The sequence below is a fragment of the Mastigoproctus giganteus genome, chromosome 7, assembly GCF_048544385.1.
Source record: "Mastigoproctus giganteus isolate SK-2022 chromosome 7, ASM4854438v1, whole genome shotgun sequence".
NCBI lineage: Eukaryota > Metazoa > Arthropoda > Arachnida > Uropygi > Thelyphonidae > Mastigoproctus > Mastigoproctus giganteus.
Genome location: NC_143581.1, coordinates 66,606,904 through 66,625,501, shown reverse-complemented (window position 1 = coordinate 66,625,501; position 18,598 = coordinate 66,606,904). Strand labels below are relative to the sequence as shown.

Genomic DNA, 18,598 nt, shown 5'->3' with positions numbered 1-18,598 from the left:
GTTTACAGTACTGTTTTTTCATGTTGGATCGAGTTTGAAGGAGGCTTCTTGAATTTCTGCTAAAGGACAAGGCACCCAGCTTTTATATAACAATTCTTCTTTTTATAGCTGCAGGACAAGCACAATGTCAGACACTCAGTGGCCACCATTTGTACAAATAACAGCTGCTAAGATCCAAATATATGATAACTTTGATATCATATATTTGGATCTTAGAAAGCCTTTGATACTGTTGCACATGGAAGACTACTGCACAAATTGGAGCAGTGTGGCATTGGAGGCAAATTGCTGCTATGGATAAAGGGATGGTTGAGTGGGAGAAGACAGAGAATGGTAATCAATGGACAATGCTCTTCGTGGGCTAATGTTATTAGTGGAGTCACCCAGGATTCAGTGTTAGGTCCATCGTTGTTTTCTATATGTAGTAATGATATTGATGATGGTATATCAGGCTTAATGTCCAAGTTTGCAGACGATATGAAGATTGGCAGGGTTGTTAATGACACTAATGACAGTACACTGCTGCAACAGGATCTAGAAAAGTTGAGTAGATGGGCTGAGAGGTGGCAAATGAAGTTTAACATTGACAAATGTAAAGTACTACATATGGGAAGCAGTAATCCCAGAGTAACATATAAACTCTGTGGTACCACACTGACAGTGGTAGAGAATGAAAAAGACATGGGGGGAATTTTGCAGGCAGATATGAAGTTTTCTGAGCAGTGCAGATGGTCGGCAAGTGTAACTCATGGTGTCTTGATATACAGGAATTTTTCTAGCAGGGATAAGTAGGTTATTATCCCCTTGTACAAGGAAATGGTCAGACCACACCTTGAGTACTGTATACAGGTCTGGAGGCCTCATTTTAAGAAGGATGTAGAGCTGTTGGAATGAGTACAGAGAAGGGCAACAAGATTAGTGAATGAAACAAAGGGTTCCTCTTACGAAGAAAGGCTTAAGTTTTGCAAATTACAGTGTCTGGAGACCAGGCATCTGCGAGGTGATCTGATTGAGGTGTATAAAGCCTTGAATGGTTTGAGAATGCTCACTGCTGATGGGATTCTTCCTCTTGCTCAGAATAATCGCCTGAGAGCGCATAAATTCAAATTGAAGAAAGATGGTCGTAGGATAGATGTGCGGAAGTTTGCCTTTAGCCAGCAGGTGGTTGTTTGCAAGAACAAACTTCCATCTGTTGCTGTAGACGTTGATAGCTTTAAGTGGATGGGTGAAATAAGGTGTTTTTTTTTTTTTTTTTTTTTTTGGCTGATGCTATATAAGCTTGCTTTCTTGCATCATGTGCCTTTGCTAATGCTAATGTTATTCGCCTAAGCATTAAATCCACTAGATGGCTGAAGGTGTCCATAGAGATTTGCAACCATGCTGCCTTCAAGACTATCTACAGTATCGGAATAGATGATGATTGCATGTCCATATGCCCCACTTACCATTCCAAACCATCCCGCAGATGTTCCATTCGATTGAGGGTGGGTGAATTTGGAGGGCAATTAAGATGGGTGATACCTTTGTGGCATTTCTTAAACCACTCATGCACAGTGCAAGCCCAATGACATTGCACATTATCGGCTTGGAAGATTACATTTCTGTCTGGGAAAAAATGCAACACAGCAGGGTGCACATAGTCTCCTATGAGCTGCCAGTAGATCGCACCAGTGAAACATTGGTCCATACCCAAGAGGGGTCCTAGCCCTTGCCGACAAAACACATCTCATATTAAACAACCACTGCCACCTGCCTGGATAGTGGGCACGATGAGTCCATGTACTCATGTTGCTTGAACCACACAAAGCTGTCATCAGCATGCTGCACCAAGTATTTGGACTCATCTAACAAGCACACTCATTTCCAGTCTTCCAGTGTCCAACCAGTGTGTTGCTAATGCCACAGCATTTGCCGTCGACAATGATTAGTGGAGAGGAGAGGAGAAGAGAGGGTGTCTCTTGGGTCAACTGCTGTGGAACACCAAAATCTGAGTGTGTGTGGTATATCGTCGTTTGGGATATTGTTCTTGCATTCTCCATACTGTATTGCAATATCAACTGTTGCACAGCAACCTGCTATTGAAGTTGTAAAATTTGCTGCATCCTTCACTCACTATGAACATCCACCTTGCGTAATTCCTTACAGTTCTATCAGTGGGAAGTGGTTTGACCTGTTTGACACTATTATTTGTATACCTTAACCACAGTAGGTCATGAACAGCCAACAAGATGCGATGTCTCTAATTTTCAATCACCCAATGAACGAATTCCCACAATCATGCCCTTTTGAAACCATGATATCATTACATTGTAGTAGTAGTAGTAGTAGTAGTGGCATGTAATGCAAGAAAGCAAGTGTATGAGCTTATGCAGCATCAGCCAAAAAAAAAAAAAAAAAAAAATCACACCATTCCCTCCAAATGCCTGTCCAGTTCCTCCTTAAATTTATTTAACATATCAACTTCCACGACAGATGGAAGTTTGTTCCAGCAATTAACCACCCGCTGGCTAAAGGCAAATTTCCACACATCTGTCTTTTCTTAATTTGAATTTATGCCCCCTTAGGTTCGTAATCTAAACAAGTGGAAGGATCCCATCAGAATTCAGCATGCTCAATCCATTCAAGGCCTTATACACCTCAATCAGATCATCACGCAGGTGCCTAGTCTCCAGCCACTGCAATTTGCAGAACTTAAGCCTCTCTTGTTAAGAGGATCACTTCATTCCCCTCACCAACCTTATTGACCTTCTCTGTACACACTCAAGCAAATCTACATCCTTCCTAAAATGAGGCCTCCAGACCTGTACGCAGTACTCAAGGCATGGCTTGACCATTGCCTTATACAGAGGGACAATCACCTCCTTTTCCCTGCTAGCAAAATTCCTATATATTATTGACAAAATCCCATTGACAAGACCTGCCCTGGCAGCCTGTCTGCATTGCTCAGAAAACTTCATATCTGACAGCACAATTACTCCCAGGTCTTTTTCATTTTCTACCACCTTAAGTGTAGTACCACACAGTTGGTACGTTTCCCTGGGGTTACTTCTACCCATATGCAGTACTTTGCAGTTGTGAAGGTTAAACTTCAGTTGCCACTTCTTAGCCCATCTGCCCAAATTATCTAGATCCTGTTGCAGTAGCACACTGCTATTACTGTCATTAACAACCTTGCCAACCTTTGTATCATCTGCAAACTTCGACGCTAATCCTGATATACCTTCATCAATATCATTAATAAATATACAAACCAACGGAGGACCCAACACTGAACCCTGTGGGACTCCACTAATAACATTAGTACACGAAGAGCAGCACCCATTAATTACTACCCACTGTCTTCTCCCACTTAACCATCCTTTTATCCATTGTAATAACTTACCCTTAATACCATTCTGCTCCAATTTGTACAATAGTCTTCCATGTGCAACAGTGTCAAAAGCTTTCCTGAAATCCAAATATATGATATCAAAATTATTTTTTGCATCCAGTTCCTTTGTAACCACATCATAATATCCTATCAAATTTGTCAGACAAGACTTTCCCTTAACAAACCCATGCTGTGTCTGAATTATTGCTGCAGTCTTGTCTAGATGATCCTGTAAGGGAAAATTTCATCTTGAAGCATTAAAATGCCTGACCACATTGTGACATATTGGTTGGCCACTATCTGGAATGAACATTTCCATCTGTATGGGCTAGTGAGTGATCTCCCAACCTCAATCCTATAGGAAATGCTGTTGAATAGCATGCATGATCTTAGATATAATACTAAGAGCACTGGAAACCATGATGAAAAAGAAAGGCAGGGGCATACATTTAAACTGAATAAGGATGTGTAGAAATTTACATTCATCCTAAAGAGTAATAAACTTCCATCTAGTGGAGGTGAATAGTTTTGGGTAGTCTAAATAAATTTATGGAGGGTCTGAGCAAATCAATGGAAGCAATAGACAACTGAAGGTGGCGTTTTTTGTTTTTTATTTATTTATTTTTTTGGCTGGTATTGGTTGGTAAGGACTTTGCTTCCCTGTATATGTTGACAATACTTAATAATACTAATACTAAAAACTATTTATAGAAGATTGACAGAAAAAATCACGCATACTTTTTTCCATCAAAATGCTACAAACTGCTCTCCAAGATCAGATTTTAGTGCTTTTTTGTTTTCTATTATTTTTCTAAAAAAATAACAGATAAAAGTGTAAGAAAAAGAAGAAAGGCAGACCAGTGTTGTCTCAACTCCTCAGTGAAAGCCACAAGACTCTGGTGACTGTCAAAATAGTATATCAATGAGCATTTAAGCAGAATGGCTTATTACCCCAACCCTAACTGTTAACTATCTTTCTAAATTTACAAACACACATCTTGCATTAGCAACTGAGTAAGAACAGTTTCGGTCAGATTACATTAATCTGATTAATGATTCACAATTATTTCAAAATGTATACCAATTCACTTATTAAAATTATCTTTGTTTCAAAAGGATTTACAACATTCTAATATTAAAAAAATCTATAAAAGCTTACCTTCATCTACAAAATTTGGCAAAAAGTTCTCTATTTCCCAGCACATAATCCCTATAATTATAAATTTATAGTGAAATTACTGTTATCAAAGTATACATTTTATTTGAACTTCAGATGTGAAATTATATAAGATAACGTATCTAAATTACATATAGCGCACAATTCATTTAAAGAAAATAAATCTATTTGAGAAAAATAAGGAAAATTGGAAAATACCATAGCATTAATCTTTTCCAGAGTATGTATCTTTATGTACATTTTACATGTATAAAATGGATATAAACATATGTACACACACATTTATCAAGGTCATTTCAAATAACATTTCAAATGACCTTGAAATGTTATTTCCAATGACCTTGATAAAAATTCAAAGAAAAGTATGTTACAAATCTAATAAGTGCTGCAATCTCGTCTCCATAATTTTAAGTAAATTTAGTAATCTATTGAAAACTGTGTCTAAGTAACTTTATACACAGTTTATAATAGATGGTAGCATGAAAACAGACTTTAAAATCTGAGAATGAGATCATGCCTGTCAGCCACTGCTATCTGATTTTGGCTTAAAAAAACTGAAATTCTCTGAAGGTGTAATGATTTTTTCTTTTTTTTTTTTTTCAAATTCTTTTGTGATTTTTTATGCCTTTTTTTTGCAAATTTTCAAAATTCACAGAATACTTATAAACCCACTACTGATAAGGTTAAAAAGAACAAAATGAGTGGACTATATTAAAAGAAAGAAAAATTAACATGAAAGTGTTTCAAAGAATGGTGTCATTTTCTGAATGGAAATTTTGAATCTTTTATTTCATTTCAGTAATAATGACCTCCCCAACCTCCACAAACGAGAAGTATGTGTTTTTTTTTTTTTTTCCAGAGATTAATTTTAGTTCAATTTAAATTTTTATTTTATTTCCATTCTTTACATACTACAGGGCAACAATTGGGGTTAGTTTCCTAAATTCAATCGCTTGGATCATCTCCCGATTTATTATAATCAAAACTTGAAGTCTTTATTAAAAGTATTCATTAGTATTAGAGTATTTATAGGTAGAGTATTAGAAACAAAAGTTTTAATCTGAAAGACACTTTCTGTACTATTAATAGTAACAACAAATACATTCCAGACATATCTAGACAAAATTCAAAGATGGCACTTGTGTATAGGCCTGATCTGGTATTTCCTGTCAGGGACTGCCTAATCTGGAATCTCCTATTTTAGATTTGACTCAAATTCTTTTTATCAGATTCTGTCAAATTCATTTGTTGCTTCCATTGCTCTCATAATTTGAAAAATCACCCAGACCTTTGGCTTTGTTCCTTTGAACTCAATTTTTTTCAAAAGAAATTTCCTAAAAATAATTTTCTTTTGTGATTTTAATGTTCAGAACCACTTACAGTCTCCAATTTTCTTATTGTACCAATCCAATAATAGAGATGCTGAGGCTTTTGCTATTACTAATGGCCTTACACAACTTGCAACTTGTATATATATATTCTGTTCTGCAAATTGCAGCTTCCAGATCACCTGCGAGGTGATCTGATTTGAGATGTATCAGGCCTTGAATGGATTGAGCAGGCTTAATGCTGATGGGTTTCTTCCTCTTGCTCAGATTACAAACCTAAGGGGGCATAGATTCAAACTGAGGAAAGACAGTTGGACAGTTGTAGAATAGATGTGCGGAAGTTTGCCTTTAGCCAGCAAGTAGTTGATTGCTGGAACAAACTTCCATCTGTTGTTGTGGAAGTTGATAGCTTAAATAAATTCAAGGCAGAACTAGACAAACATTTGGAATGAATGTATCAGTGAAATGGGAAGGGTTTTTTTTTTTTTTTTTGGCTGATGCTGTATAAGCTTGCTTTCTTGCACCATGTGCCTCTACTAATGCTAAAGAGTCAAAGAAGACTTGAGAAGTTGTGAGTTAAGCCATATGCACACTTTTCATGTGCGGCACTGATTCATGTATAAATCCAGTTCATGATCTGAAAGTATTTTTTAAAGGTATAAATTAATATACTCCTCAATTAAAAGAATTTCCATATCATAAACTTTAGGTATGAGCAATCCTAAATAGTCCAAGCAAGTGATAACTTTAGAGAACAACCAACATTAAATGTGTACTTAGTATTAAGTAATGGGAAATGATGCAATAAAGCTAGCTTATAGAGAATCAGCCAAAAAAAAAAAAAAAAACACCTCACCTGACCATCCCCTCCAAGATTTATCTAGTTCTTCCTTGAATTTATTCCAATTACCCACTTCTGCAACAACAGATGGAAATTTTCCCCAACGATCAACCACCCGCTGGCTGAAGGCAAACTTCCACATGTATATCCTGCAGCCATCCTTCCTCAATTTGAATTTATGAATTCTCGTGTGTGTAGTCTCAGCAAGAGGAAGAATGACAACAACACTAAGCTTACTCAATCAATTCAAGGACATAAAGACCTCAACTAGATCTCCTTGCAGACGCCTAGTCTCCAGATGCTGCAATTTGCAGAACTGCAGCCTTTCTTGGTTCCTATTGTTCTCTACAATCTCACTGCTCTTCTATACACCTGTTCCAGTAGATCTCCATCCTTACTACTTTGAACAGTTGTTAAAAAAGAAAAGATCAAGAATGTTAAGTGTGTGGTTTGTTTGGTATGTAAATTTAGCATTAGTAGAGGCATATGATGCAAGAAAGCAAGCTTATGCAGCATCAGCCTAAAAAAAAAAAAAAAAAAGCATTGAGCATGCTCAAACCATTCAATGCTTTATACACCTCAATCAGATCACCTCATAGGTGCCTAGTCTCCAGACACTGTAATTTGCAAATTTTAAGCCTTTCTTCGTAAGAGCACCCATTGTTCCATTCACTAATCTTCTTGCCCTTCTCTGTACTCATTTTAACAGCTCTACATCCTTCTTAAAATGAGGCCTCCAGACCTGTATACAGTACTCAAGGTGAAGCCCGACCATTGCCTTATACAAGGGGATAATCACCTCCTTATCCCTGCTAGAAAAATTCCTATACATCATTGACAAGACACTATGAGCTACACTTGCAGACCATCTGCACTGCTCAGAAAACTTCATATCTGCCTGCACAAAAACCCCCAGGTCCTTTTCGTTCTCTACCACTGTCAGTGTAGTACCACAGAGTTGCTACGTCACTCTGGGGTTACTGCTTCCCATATGTAGTACTTTACATTTGTCAATGTTAAATTTCATTTTCCAGCTCTCAGACAATCTGCTCAACTTTTCTAGATCCTGTTGCAGCAGCATACTGTCATTAGTGTCCTTAACAACCCTACCAACCTTCGTATCGTCTGCAAACTTGGACATTAAGCTTGATATACCATCATCAATGTCATTTATACAGAAAACAACAATGGACTCAACACTGAACCCTAAGGGACTCCACTAATAACATTAGTCCACAATGAGCAGTGTCCATTGATTACCACTCTCTGTCTTCTTACACTCAACCATCCCTTTATCCATAGCAGCAATTTGCCTCCAATGCCATACTGCTCCAATTTGTTCGGCAGTCTTCCATGTGCAATAGTATCAAAACCCTTTCAAAGATCCAAATATATGATATCAAAGTTATTCCCTGCATCCTGTGACCACATCATAGTATCCAATCAAACTGGTCAGGCAAGACTTTCCCTTAACAAAACCATGCTGTCCGAGATATATAACTGAAGTCTTGTCTAGATGATCCTGCGGTGCTTCTTTAATCAGTGCCTCCATTGATTTTCCTGAAACAGAAGTTAAACTAACTGGTCTATAATTACTTGTGTCACCCTTTGATCCTCCTTTGTGAATTGAGGTCACATTTGCACATCTCCAGTCCATGGATACATCCACTGAGTCCAAAGAAGCTCTCATAATTATGGCTAAGGGTTTGCTTACTTCCTTTGCTGCCTCCTTTAATATAACTAGATAGATACCATCCACCTCGGGTGCCTTTTTTATGTTTATCTTCAACAATTTCTCCTCCACTTTCCTCTCAAGTTATTACAAAATCATCTAGCTCACTGCCAGAGTTTGACTCACCGCTGGCATTCCTCTCCTTGAATAACTCCTCATGGGTGAATATAGATGCAAAATACTCATTTAGTTTGTTAGCCACCTGAGCAGGATCATCAACAGTTGAACCACCAATATCCAGTGGACCAATCTGATTCATCCCTTTCCTTCTAGAGGTTACTTAGGTAAAGAACTCTTTGTTGTTTTTCTTTGCATCCTTTGCCAAAGATTTCTCATAATCTGCCTTTGCCTGCCTAATCTCCTTTGTGACTTGGTTACAGACCGGCTTATATCTATCATAGGCTTCCATGTCACCCATTAATTTATATGTATCCCATGCATTTTTCTTCTATTCCATATGTCTCATTAGTTCATCTAACATCCATTTAGGCCTAAACCTTGAACAATATTTCTTAGTTGGTATGTAAAGCCTAGTAGCTTCCAAGATAAGTTCTTTGAATGCTTCCCATTTTGAATTTGCTGTTGGTAACATCATCAGTTGGTCCCACCGTATAGAATTTAAATACTGTCTCAGACCACCATAGTAGCCTTTATGAAAGCAAAAACCCCTCCCTTTACCCCTGATGGTAGTTACCTCTTTGAGTAAATCCCACTTCAGCACACTGTGATCACTGCCACCTAGTGGTTCTTTTATCTGCAGATTCTTAAAGCATGAAGAATCACTACTGATAATCAGATCAAGAGTACTGCTCCATCTAGTTGCCTCCCAAACATGCTGATGTAGAAAACAATCATCCAATAAATCCACAAAAGCCTTGTTAGTGTGTGAGTGACCAACCCACAAATTCCAGTCAATATCTGAGAAATTAAAATCTCCCATTATAAGACTCTCTGATTTACTGGCCCACTCTTATTTCCTTGTACAATTTATTATTATACTCATCAGAGTCATTAGGCCTATAACACACTCCTAATCTCAATTTTGATCTCCCAATGCTTAAGTCACACCAAACTGACTCGACACTGCACTGTCCAGCTATGTCGAATGGCTTCACAAATGAACAAGTTGCAAGTTATGTAAGGCCATTGGTAATAGTAAAAGCCTCACCACCTCTATTAGTGAGTTGGTATAATTAGAAAACTGAAGGCTATCAGTGGTTGTGAACATTATAATCACGAAATAAAAATTATTTTTATGAAATTTTAGTTGGAAAAAGTAGTAGTGGCATGTGATGCAAGAAACTAAGTGTATGAGCTTATGCAGCATCAGCCAAAAAAAAAAAAAAAAAAAATCACACCATTCCCTCCAAATGCCTGTCCAGTTCCTCTAATTTATTTAACCTATCAATTTCCACAACGACAAATGGAAGTTTGTTCCAACAATTAACCACCCAGTGGCTAAAGGCAAATTTCTGCACATCTATTCTACATCTATCTTTTCTTAATTTGAATTTATGCCCCCTTAGGTTTGTAATCTGAACAAGTGGAAGGATCCCATTTGAATTCACCGATCCCACAGATGTTCAATTCGATTGAGGGCGGGTGAATTTGGAGGCCAATTAGGATGGGTGATGTCTTTGTGGCATTTCTTAAACCACTTGTGCACAGTGCAAGCCCAATGACATTGTGCATTATCGGCGGAGATCCGCCAGGTGGCGCTTAGTAATATACCTTGTGTATCTTGTGCTCCTAATCTTAAGTAATTTAGATGAATTATACTAATTGCCTGAACTTTCAAGTGATAAAGTAACAATCAGTGAATGCTTGTCTACTTGTGCATGAAGTTTCAGCAGCGTTGCTCCAGCAAAAGATAAGTATTTTACTAATTTCTCTTTTTGGCTTTGCGACAATGCACTTCTCCAAGATGGACACTATCTTGTTCAGTAGTTATTTCTTATACAGCATAAATGGCAGTTAGTGGAGGCTAGCTCAGTGCTTCGCTGACCAGTAACGTTTCCCTCCCTCTTGCTCCGTTTCGTGTCACCTCCCTGCCTGCGGCAATCTCTCTACAGCAGGAGGTCCTGTAAGCATTTGGAGAATGCTTTGTTTGCAGCAGTGACTAACGGGGTTAAATTGTGTGTGAGCGCCGAATACGTAGTTTTTATTTATTTGCTTAATTATGGAAGGAGAGCCTCGTACTAAAAATGCAGATATCTGCAAATTATGCAAAAAGGAAATCAATAAATTAAACAAAAGTGTATATATTAAATGTTCGAAATGCAAATTCCAAATCTGCCAGAGTTGCTCAGGCTTTTCCCAATTAAGCCTGAAAAAGCTATCAACCTCAGCCCGCGCGAAATTTGTCGCATACTGCTGCCGGAAAAAGCCGGCGAATGATCATGGGAGCCCTTCCCACTCAGCCTTGGCCGCTTCCCCTAAAGTGCTGCTCGACTCACACTTAACGCCACCTTGCTCACTGCAATGGAATAGAAGGCGACACGTCAGTGACAGCCAGGTGTATTCCACCCAGTTTGATGAACAGGTATTTCACAGCCAGCTTGATAAAGAAAGCCATGCTGACGTGCAGGCGGCAACGGGCACACTAATTGATAACACAAAAGAAGGAAACCAACAGCAAGAGTCAACCCCCAATTTAGATCCTTCTCTTCCTGAAGGAAACATCCCAGAACAGATTCGTACATTGCGTATGCAGCTGGAGAGCCTGATTGCCAAATCAAATAACAAGATCACAACAGGCCTCCGTAGTGAGATTGTCAAATTAATATTATTAGCTACATGGACAAAGATATGGACAAAGTCCATATCTTCATATCGTCAATATATGGACAAAGATGGAGACTATATTAATGAACACTCACGTGGAACAAGAAAAGGCCAACGCTAAACTGGAAGCTTTTCTCATGGATAGGGCAAACCAAATGCGACAGCGTGCCCCAACCTACACAGACACGCTGAGGAAACCTGCCGATAAATCGGCAACCACTAGTAAACAAATGACAACGAGGAAAGAAACCGTTTTACTCCAGCAACCAAATCTTGTCATACTAAAGCCTGCTACAGATGACACCCCCAAGACAAGTGAGGGAATTAAAACAACTGTAATCACCAAGTTAAACGATGATCTGAAAACCACAAAGATTAAGTCAATCCGCAAGACCAGAAACACCGGAGTAGTTATAGAAACGGAGACACAGGAAGGGTTAGCCAAAATCCTCAGTAACCCAAAAATTCAGTCGCTGGGACTAGTGGCTGAAACTCCAAGGAAAAAAGGCCCGGCAATAATAATTTTTGACGTCAACAAAGATCTAACCCCGGATGAACTTAAAGAGGAGTTATATTATAGAAACCTACAGGAGGACTTTCCGGACGCGGAAATGGATCAACTAATAACCCCGAAATATAAAACAAGATCTAGGAATGGAAATGCCACCAACTGGGTGGTCGAGCTTGCCCCATCAGTATGGCAAAAAATAAGTAAACAAAATAGAGTTTACATTCAATGGGGAAGACACCGTTTTAAGGAGCATGTGGCTGTCCCCAAGTGTTTTAAGTGCTGCCACTTCGGCCACACCACACACACATGCACACAGACTGAGCCAACCTGCGGGCACTGTGCCGAAAAAGGGCACCAATACAACACATGCCCTAATAAATCCGCCGAGCCCGTCTGTGCGAACTGCAAGGCACAGAAAATGCAACATGACCACTCAATCATGGATAATAAATGCCCCGTCTACCTAAAATACAAGAGCATACACCAGGCCCGAACCGATTACGGGTACGCCGCATAAATGCTATAACACCAAGGAGATTAAATTTTTACAAATTAACGCGCAGCGTGCTCGAGCGGTAGTAGACCAAATAAGGAAAAAAGCTGACGAAGAGAACATCGACGTTATCCTAATACAAGAGCCCTACACGCATAATAAGGAAGTCAGGGGGTACCCCCTAACTTACAAGATCGCCCAAGTGGATGGAGATACCCCATGGGCCGCTGTAGCGGTCCGTAATCCTAATATTACGGTCACGAAAATTGTACACCTTTGCTCAGCCTGGGCTGCATGTGTGCACCTTATTACACCTCTAGGAGAATTATATGTCGTCTCGCTGTATTGTAGGCCAGGGGAAGACATCCTACCAGCAATCAGATATATGCAGACAGTCCTTGCAGAACTTCCCAACGCAAAAATCGTAATCGGCGCTGATGTTAATTGCCGCTCCCAGCTGTGGCACAGTGAGACTGTAGACCGATGTGGGAATGGCCAGCGACTGGAGGAATTCCTTGCAAATTCCACTCTCACCGTAATAAATCAACCAAACAACCCAGCAACCTTTTCCAGTACTCTTTGGGAGGCCACAATCGATGTGACTCTTGCAACCAGATCACTGGCACGATATCTCTCGAACTGGACGGTACATGACTCATGGACAACATCCGACCATCGGGCCATTACGTTCCAGCTGAAACAGTCCATTGCTTGCTCACCAGTGATCAGGCAGATAATGCATAGATATGCCCTCGCCAAGGCAGACTGGAACCTGTTCAAGCAGGTGCTGGCCGACTCCTCTCACAGGCTTCAAATAAGTGATTTCCAAGCACTAAATCCAGACCAACACCAACGTGCTGTCACAGACATGATCACATTGGCCTGCAACATCTCCATCAAAAGAAAGAACCCCAAACCGGGTGCAGTCCCTTGGTGGGGGCCTGAGCTAGAAGCCCTAAGACGTGAAGTAAATCACAGACGAAAAACTTTCCAGCGCGCTCGGAGATCATGGCCAGAGGCTGAGGTAGAAGCCCTCAGGCAACAGTACAGGGAAGTCCGGAATAGCTACACCGCATTAATTAGGAAGCGCAAACGAAAATCGTGGGAAGACCTTGTTTTTACTTTTGGCAACTCGGATCCCTGGGGGGTAGTCTTCAAGGTAACTACCAACAAGCTCCCCAGAGGTGAAGTGATTCCATCCACAAAGACCCCTCTAGGAACTATAACCACGAGTTGGCACGCATCGATAAATAATATACTTGATGTAATATTCAAACAGCCAGCTGCTCCATCCACTCCGCAGCAAATACAACTGTGTGAAGATAACAAAAGTTACACCACGCAACAGCAGGAGCCTCCATTCACAGCCGAAGAACTCAGTATCGCAGCATCAAAACTGAGAGACAGAAAATCACCGGGACTAGACTTGCTAGAACCGGAAATTGTAAAAAAGGTGGCGGAGTACAATCCAGAGCTTCTCCTTAATCTATTTAACCATTGTCTCCAGCGTGGATGGTTCCCAACAGACTGGAAAATGGCAAACATCAGGCTAATTTTGAAAAATTCCAGCAAACCCCATGACCAACCAGATTCCTATAGGCCCATCGCTCTCTTGTCAGTAATAAGCAAGTTGTTTGAGCATCTTCTAAGACAAAGAATAGAAACATATTACAACAATGCCAACTTACTGTCCCCAAATCAATATGGATTCAGAAAGGGTCGTTCCATTGTTGATGCAGTGGAGAACATGATTGAAGGCGCAAAGAGTACGGACAGAAAATATTTCTTAGCCATCTCAGTGGACTTTGCCGGAGCGTTTGACGCACTCTGGTGGCCAAGCGTCCTCGGCAGACTCCGTACAGCAAATCTCCCTAGCAACCTGTACCAATGCATAAAAAATTATCTATCACAGCGGAGCATAATCATCAGGACACCATATAGCAAAGTTACACGCCAGATCTACAGAGGATGTCCCCAGGGCTCTGTCCTGGGTCCCCTACTATGGAACATTGTACTTGATGAGTTCCTGAACATAGACCTACAGAATGTACAATCTCAAGCATATGCGGACGATTTAGTCCTTACCCTTGCCGCTGATACTAGATCCCAACTGGAAGCCGCAGCAAATAGAGCACTCGGAACTTTACAGGACTGGGCTTGGCACAACCACCTGGAAATCTCACCAGTAAAGACAAACTCCATCCTGCTTAAAGGCTCTCTGAACGTAGCGAGGCCACCACAAATCAAAATCCAAGGGAGAACTATCCGGTTAACAACTGAGATGAGATACCTTGGAGTGATCTTGGATAGGAACCTATCTTTCACACCACACCTGAAATATCTACATACCAAGATTCGAAAATATACTGCGCTAGTGGCAAGAATCGCACGTCGGGACTGGGGACTGAAGCGACGCGTGCTCACCCTCTTCTATAAGGCTATGTTCACCCCAATAATCACTTATGCATCTGGTATCTGGTTTCCAAAGGCCACCACAGCAGTTAACAAGAGGAAGCTTGACTCGATTCAGCGTGTCATCCTGCTCACCATCACCTGGGCCTGCTGCACAGTCAGCACACATGCCTTGCAAGTGTTGGCCGGCGTGCTACCTCTAGATCTAGAAATCATCAAATGTGGTTTGCTTTATATGCTTTCCAAAGGTAAAGCCATCTCCTGTCTGGATTTTACCACCGACCCCTCAAATAACATCAAGGCCGAGAAGAAGCGCCTCACTGCATACTTGCAGCAGGTCTGGCAGTCTAGGTGGACACAGTCTACAAAAGGAGAAGTCACCAGAAAATTCATTCCTACAACAGCAACAGTATACCCAAAATCTCCCACATGGTTCTCCCCTGGCCTATACGTCACTTTTTTGTTAACTGGCCATGGATCTGTCAGAGGAAAGCTCACTGCACTCAGGATCACTGAAAACCCACAATGCCTCTGTGGTTCCCTCGAAAGTTGGGACCACCTGATGTACGAGTGCGAAATATATGAAGATTTGAGATGCCTCCTCCTGACTAGGATACATTATCTTCCTAAAAACCAAGAACAGCACATCCTCGAAAGAGAAGAAGATTATGTCGCCTTTACGTGCTACGCACAAGATTTATTCGCACGGCGGAAGACCCTACCATGGATATAGTCAATATTCCGATCATCGTCAAAACCAAGAGAAGCCAACCACCTATATTTTGGGAATCGATGCAGAGACCTACCAGCAAATGAGACTACACCACCACCACCAAATATAAGAAGATCCATTATAGGACAACCACAGCTACATTCCTATCTATATTCCTACTGATTTAGACACAGATCACCGGATGACATTACCACTGAAATTGACATCACGACCGGACCTGAATGAGAAGAGCAAGAAGATTTTGCCAAATGGCGATCACGCTTGTGCCCTCTTGCACGGCAACTTTTGTCCCTTACTTTCGCCTGATGGATGTATTCCATTGTATCTGGAGGATGCCTTCTTCATCCCCCATATTTCTACCTGTCCCCCCCTTTCTTGACTCTAAAGCCCACCTGCTCTAACTTTTTTTTTTTTTTTTACATTGGTCTCTGTCAGGAAGCTTAGGCGACCCTGCAGAGACTAGCCAGAGAATAATGGGCAGCCTGGCTACCTCCTAGCGGTGTGTGCGGGCAACATGGGGTTCCATCAGGGGCCCTGCGGCCAAATGCCAGGACACCCAACAGAACCCAACGCAAAACTACGTATTCAACACAGAACACTTTTCTGGCATTTACAGTAGTTCTGTATTTCTTCACAGTGTACATATGGCGCAGATGTGGGAAACCACAGGGGGCGCCTGACCCTAATACTATGCACACTATGTGCATTATCGGCTTGGAAGATTACATTCCTGTCTGGGAAAAAATGTAACACAGCAGGGTGCACATAGTCTCCTAAGAGCTGCCAGTAGATCTCACCAGTGAAACCTTGGTCCATACACAAGAGGGGTCCTAGTCCTTGCCGAAAAAACACACCTCATATTAAACAACCACTGCCACCTGCCTGGATAGTAGGCATGATGAGTCCATGAACTCATGTTGCTTGTACCACACAAAGTTGCCATCAGCATGCTGCACCAAGTATTTGGACTCATCTAACAAGCACACTCATTTCCAGTCTTCCAGTGTCCAACCAGTGCGTTGCTAATACCACAGCATTTGCCTTCGACAATGATTAGTGGAGAGGAGAGGAGAAGAGAGGGTGTCTCTTGGGTCATCTGCTGTGGAACACCATAATCTGAGTGTGTGTGGTATTTCATCATTTGGGATATTGTTCTTGCATTCTCCATACTGTATTGCAATATCAACTGTTGCACAGCAACCTGCTATTGAAGTTGTAAAATTTGCTGCATCCTTCACTCAGTATGAACATCCACCTTGCGTATTTCCTTACAGTTCTATCAGCGGGAAGTGGTTTGACCTGTTCGACACCATTATTTGTATACCTTAACCACAGTAGGTCATTAACAGCCAACAAGATGCGATGTCTCTAATTTTTAAGCACCCAATGAACGAATACCCACAATCATGCCCTTTTGAAGCTTCATGATATCTTTACTATGTAGTAGTAGTGGCATGTAATGCAAGAAAGCAAGTGTATGAGCTTATGCAGCATCAGCCAAAAAAAAAAAAAAAAAAAAAATCACACCATTCCCTCCAAATGCCTGTCCAGTTCCTCCTTAAATTTAATCAACCTATCAACTTCCATGACATGGAAGTTTGTTCCAGCAATTAACCACCCGCTGGCTAAAGGCAAATTTCCACACATCTGTCTTTTCTTAATTTGAATTTATGCCCCCTTAGGTTCGTAATCTGAACAAGTGGAAGGATCCCATCAGAATTCAGCATGCTCAATCCATTCAAGGCCTTATACACCTCAATCAGATCATCACCCAGGTGCCTAGTCTCCAACCACTGCAATTTGCAGAACTTAAGCCTCTCTTGGTAAGAGGATCCCTTCATTCCCCTCACCAATCTTATTGCCCTTCTCTGTACACACTCAAGCAAATCTACATCCTTCCTAAAATGAGGCCTCCAGACCTGTACGCAGTACTCAAGGCATGGCCTGACCATTGCGTTATACAGAGGGATAATCACCTCCTTTTCCCTGCTAGCAAAATTCCTATATATCATTGACAAAAGCCCATGACCTGCCCTGGTAGCCTGTCTGCATTGCTCAGAAAACTTCATATCTGACAGCACAATTACTCCCAGGTCTTTTTCATTTTCTACCACCTTAAGTGTAATACCACACAGTTGGTACGTTTCTCTGGGGTTACTTCTACCTATATGCAGTACTTTGCATTTGTCAAGGTTAAACTTCAGTTGCCAATCCTTAGCCCATCTGCCCAAATTATCTATACCCTTTTGCAGTAGCACACTGCCATTACTGTCATTAACAACCTTGCCAACCTTTGTATCATCTGCAAACTTCGACACTGATATATATATCTTCATCAATATCATTGATAAACATACAAAACAACAGTGGACCCCAAACCGAACCCTGTGGGACTCCACTAATAACATTAGTTCACGAAGAGCAGCACCCATTAATTACCACCCACTGTCTTCTCCCACTCAACCATCCTTTTATCCATTGTAGCAACTTACCCTTAATATCATTCTGCTCCAATTTGTACAATTGTCTTCCATGCGCAACAGTGTCAAAAGCTTTCCTGAAATCCAAATATATGATATCAAAATTATTTTTTGCATCCAGTTCCTTTGTAACCACATCATAATATCCTATCAAATTTGTCAGACAAGACTTTCCCTTAACAAACCCATGCTGTGTCTGAATTATTGCTGCAGTCTTGTCTAGATGATCCTGCAATGCATCTTTAACCAGTGACTCCATTATTTTACACGGAACAGAAGTTAAACTAACTGGTCTGTAATTACTTGTGTCACCCTTCGATCCCCCTTTGTGAATTGGGGATACATTTGCATATCTCCAGTCTGTGGGGACCTCCCCTGAGTCCAAGGATGCTCTCATAATTATGGCTAAGTTAAATTAAGTTCAAAGAAACAAACTCAAAGTTCTGAGTTATTTGTTAAGTTGGAAAAGCACTGGAAGCAACAAATGAATTTGACAGACAGAATGGGATAAAAAGATTTTGAGTCAAAAGAAATCTGAAATAGGAAATTCCAGCTTAGGAAATCTCTAACAGGAAATATGAGCAGGCATATGCACAAGTACAATGTTTGAATCAGATTTCAATGTTTCAATCAATGTTTGAAATGCTGGTTGAGATTCTGTCAAAATAAAAAACTAACAGGACACAGCAAATTGTAGATGGAATTGACTTTCATTTAAATCAGAACCTACACCATAT

General features: G+C 40.6%; 1 protein-coding gene across 4 annotated transcripts in view; it reads right to left on the bottom strand.

Moving 5' to 3' along the window:
• Positions 1-18,598, bottom strand: part of fliI (FLII actin remodeling protein) — a 436,796-nt gene that overhangs the window by 246,412 nt on the left and 171,786 nt on the right. For all 4 annotated transcript variants that reach the window (XM_090376949.1, XM_090376950.1, XM_090376948.1 and 1 more), the window contains one exon: positions 4,530-4,580. In XM_090376949.1, the coding sequence (XP_090233075.1) occupies positions 4,530-4,580 (51 nt within the window). The remainder of the gene's footprint in view (positions 1-4,529; positions 4,581-18,598) is intronic.